General features: G+C 39.6%; 1 protein-coding gene across 1 annotated transcript in view; it reads right to left on the reverse strand.

The window, feature by feature from the left end:
- DOCK10 (dedicator of cytokinesis 10) overlaps window positions 1-4,870 on the reverse strand; it is a 212,025-nt gene that overhangs the window by 46,637 nt on the left and 160,518 nt on the right. Inside the window, 1 exon segment of the mRNA XM_007467990.1 lies at window positions 1,058-1,141. Coding sequence (XP_007468052.1) covers window positions 1,058-1,141 — 84 coding nt within the window.

Consider the following 4,870-nt stretch of genomic DNA (forward strand, 5'->3'; position numbering starts at 1 on the left):
ATTCGTTTCTCTTTCCCAATACCTAGATCATTTCCCATTGGGGACTTATCTTCCTCCCAATGGGTAAAGGTTAATGGGGAACTATTAATTCAGGTGCCCTGTCTTCCCTCCCTAAGAGGCAGGCATGTGACCCAAAGCAGGTTGGTCACATGCTTCCTCTCTGGAATGTAAATCTTAAGCCGAGTATTAAGAAGGAGAAAATGGTCCCATTTGATTATTTAGACAGCAGCAGACCCTGGCCACTGGTTCATCCTTTGTGATTACTCTCGTGCCTGGAAGTGCCTTGGTCACTGCTCTTTTCCAAGCTTAGTTCTCCAGCTCTTTCATCAATGCTGTTTACCCCAATATCCTTCCCCAAAATTCCCTTTTGCTCAAATTGGAGTAAGCTTCTGTTGTTGCGAGACAAAGAACCTTAACTGATAAACTTTCACGGTCTGGCCCACTTCCAGTCTTACTTCCCTCTAGCATATGCCATACTATGTAGCTCAGTGGTTCTCAAACTTGACAATGCATAGGAATCACCTGAAAGTCTTGTTGCAATCCAGATTTCTGGGCTCCACCCGTGGTACCTCTGTTCCGAGATCACTGGTCTAGGAACCACACTTTGAGAACCGCTGCTCTCTAGACAGTACTGCTCCCTATCTCCCAAAACATAGCCCCTATTTAGGTAGGGTGATCAACTGTCCCATTTTGCCCAAGACTGAAGGTTTCCAGGGAAGTGGGACTTTCAGTGCTAAAACCAAGACAGTTCCGAGTAAACCGAAGGCAGAAGAATTTCAGGTGGAAAGAATCACTCCTTTCACTGCCCACAGGAAATAAAAGTGAAATGTACACACTTTCATTCCACACTCCTTTTTTGTCCCCCGTGAAGGAAGGACTGGGTAGACTTACTGAGCACGTGAACCATTTTAACAGGCTGCCTCTCATTGGTAGAGAAATTATTTTTTGATATGGATAATGGATAGGTTATTGTTTTAGACAGATATACACTGAGACCAGTTTATTTATTTATAATGCAGCAGTTTAGAAAGCAAGCACTCCTGTACGTACTTCTTACCTTGGGATCACCAGAGGAGAACATGCTGACGTAACTGTTAACCGTCTTAAACACAAAACCCCGGTCCATAAACGTAAAGCAGCGCTAAAAAAGTAAAATTCTAAATTCAGACGTTTTTACTTTAAGGATCATTAAAGATGTTAGAAAAGATGATTAAATATATTGAAGTAAAATAACATTTAACTAAATGTGCTGTATAATAAATGTCTTAAAAATCTCTGCAATATGTTTAAGCATTCATCCACATATGGCAACTAATTAAAATACTAGATACAGTACACACACCAGAAAGTTACAAACCCATATTTATCAATTTTATAAAACATCTCTTGGAGCTTTGCAATGAGCCCTTTCCTTTTAATATAGAAAGTTTCAGCTTTTACTTGTCTATTTTTTAAAACCACTTAGTTACATTTTATTATTATTTTCTTTTCTTAATTCGATTCCATAATTCCTCAGGTGAAGAACACTGCTGTGCAACAGTGGGTAGGAACAGGGCAGAGACATGTCAGGAATACCTTTTAAAATCTCACTGGCCAAAAAATAAATAAATAAAAAAAAAAAATCTCACTGGCTTCCTTCAACAGAACAGCTTTTCTTTTCAACCAAGGCAGCTTGAATTTGAAGACTGAAGGTAAGAGATCCTGGGATTTCTATCAATGAGCTGCTCACCACCTCTTTATTATGTTGTCAATCCCTCTTAACTGGAAAAACGAGAGCCTTAAACAGTAGGTAGGTTTGGAGTCAGGCAAGCGTTCCAACTTGGTACAGCACTTGCTCTCTCTCCCAAAGACCCATGGCCATGTCACCAGTAACCAAGCTACACTGGCCAATTACTGCACTGGAAAAGTGTGAAGTGGGCATGGGCCATATTTACTGATGCAGTATCTTGGGGAGGTACTATAGCAGATTGGCATATGGGGTCATCACTGCGCGTGTGGGGGTTGCATTCTACCCAGCCACATGTGTGTGAGCATGCATACTACATGGGAAAATTTCTCAGCTGCTACATCACTCAGCAGAGAAGCCTTCTTTCTCATCCAAAGAGCCCTGTATGGTCCATTGTACTGGTTTTGCATCTCTTAATCTCTCCTCAATTTTACGAACAAATCTCTTTTCTCAGAAAGGACTGAACATAAAATCTTGTTATAGGTAGTCTACCAAGTGGAAAGTCTCCCACTGAAATACGCCCGTGTGTAAACATGAGCTTTTTTCTCTAATAACATTTTTCCAGTTGTTTGGTCATTTATATGTTTGTTTCGTTTCCTTTTCCATTTTTCTTTGTTTTCTTCTGAGTTTTTTTTTTCATTACCTATTCATTACTGTGTTAACATAGTGCTTCATTTATATTTTCATTTTCAATATGGATTTAAGTTCTTTCAATAACTCTCCCCTTAGAAAAAAGTAAATGGCTCCCATGTCCTCCCACCTCCCAAAAGAACAGTGAGGAAAGGTAGACAGCAGAGCATAATCATAAGCGCAGAACACATAGAGCACCTATAAGGGGAGGATGGGAGGAAAAGAGGGCTTTCGTGTCTTCTGCACTATGCAGGCTCCCAGCTAGTGTGTCAAATCCTCCCAGGCTCTCTCCATCTGTAGAAGGAAGTCCTGACTGGTGACCCTTGGACTATCCCCAGTATGGAGCTCCCTCCCCAGAAGACCTCTGCTGTGTCTTTCCTGCTGGGAAGAAGCTTGTGTCTCACCTTGCAGAGAGAGGAAGACCACCCAGTATAACTGTGGGTTCTAGAAACTTCTCAAGAAACAGCAAGAGAAAAGAAGCCCTTTGGTGAAGACACAGGGCCCTTTGATTAGATAGAGAAGGCGCTGGTGAGTCCTGTCATTGAACAAGGGTAGTGGTGAGAAGAAGACTGCCTACCCTGGGGATCTAGGAAAGCTCACTTAAGAGTTTCTTGAGATTTAAGAAGACTTTGTGTGTGGTAAACTTGTCATTCTCTTTCTAAGGGACAGTGAGGGAAAAGGAGGGGTCATTCCTAAGATACAAAGTCAGCAGAATCAGCTTTCTTCCTGCAGAGAGCTCTCCTGCAAATCAAGCTTCATCAAATATGTCTCTCCTGTCACCAGTCCCCTGTGCCTGGTCCATCCTAGCATCTTCTTAACCCCAGGTGAAGGGACATTTCTGCTTTTATTTATTTATTTATTTAGCGGTACGCGGGCCTCTCACTGCTGTGGCCTCTCCCGTTGCGGAGCACAGGCTCCGGACATGCAGGCTCAGCGGCCATGGCTCACGGGCCCAGCTGTTCCGCAGCACGTGGGATCCTCCCAGACCGGGGCACGAACCCGCGTCCCCTGCATCGGCAGGCGGACTCAACCACTGCGCCACCAGGGAAGCCCCTGCTTTTATTTTAAAATAATTTATATTAACCTTCTACATGAGTAGAAAATAATTTATAACAGGCTCTGGTAAACTATGGCCCATGAGCCAAACCTGGCACAGTTTTTCAAAAGAAAGTTTTACTGACACAGCTACACCCATTGGTTTATATATTGTCTATGGTGAATGGTCTATGGTTGTTTCTGTGTTACAGTTGCAGAGTTGTGTAGTTGTCACAGAGACTGTATGTTCTGCAGAACTAAAAATATTTAATATTTGACCATTTATAGAAAACAATTTTTCAGATTCTTGATATAAAGGATAACTTATACCCTATCAGACTTTTTCTCAGTTTGGCTTAGTAAACTAAAAGCCAAATATTCTAAATTACATGCAAAGATATATTTTTGTATATATGGCTGTTGTAATGAAAAAATGTTTATTTTGTCTCATCAACTGTGAAAGTCACAGTTTTACTCTATAGATGGTTCAGTGATGAGTTATGAAATCCCAAATTGCAAACCACACCACCTGAGTGACTTTCCCTGTATATTTTACAAAACCTCTGGGCCCATCATTTCCTTTCCTTTGCCCCTGTGCTAGGTATTGGCTTATGTACCACCCACAGCAACTTTTGCATAGATGAAGTTTCTAGAAAACATTTATTTATTCCACAAACACAGAACATTTAAGTAAAATAGAGTAGATATGAAGACTTTCCCTTTTCACTGACTTGCTTATCCATCTTTTTTTTTCATAATTAGAACTATCACTGATGTTTCTTTAAACATAATTTGCTACCAAAGTCTGTTTTTTATATTAGATGATTTCCAAATGATTTCCAAATGCTAATTGAAATAAAGTAGAGATTAGTCAGACGAGGATTGTACAATGCTTGTATGATGGACTTTTATAATGTACAATACATTAAAATAATGTTTTCATTTATAAACTTCACATATAAGTATTGCTTTCAGTTTGCAGTTCATGGATCCACATATCTTATAGACTATATTTGTTTGATCTATTGTCAATCCATGCTTTTTACCCACAGATTTCACAACCACTGGTATCACCATTAGCTTTATACTTTGTGTCTTTTTTCATCTTGGACATTCATGTTAGACATTAGTTTAGGTACCACCAGAAGCAACTTTTGCATAAATGAGCTCCAAGGAAAACATATATTTATTCTAATAAGTACAGAGCATTTAAGCCCAAACGAGTGGATAATAATAGGTATTTTCCCTTTTTAAGAGACTTGCTTATGCAACATTGTTTTTGGAATTTTGGGAAGAATATTGCAGATATTTCTTGAATGTAATTTGCTTACAAATCAGACAGTATATGCCATTCTTTTCCCAAATTTTCTTTTCCATCAAGCACTTCAAATAAACTACTAGCATAGTAATAAACTTTATTCTCATAGGTCTTAAAAACATCGTAGAAAACTAGAGTAATTTTTTTCTCCTTTACTCTTT

This window comes from Lipotes vexillifer, unplaced genomic scaffold (genome assembly GCF_000442215.2).
Source record: "Lipotes vexillifer unplaced genomic scaffold, Lipotes_vexillifer_v1.1 scaffold907, whole genome shotgun sequence".
NCBI classification, from domain to species: Eukaryota; Metazoa; Chordata; class Mammalia; order Artiodactyla; family Lipotidae; genus Lipotes; species Lipotes vexillifer.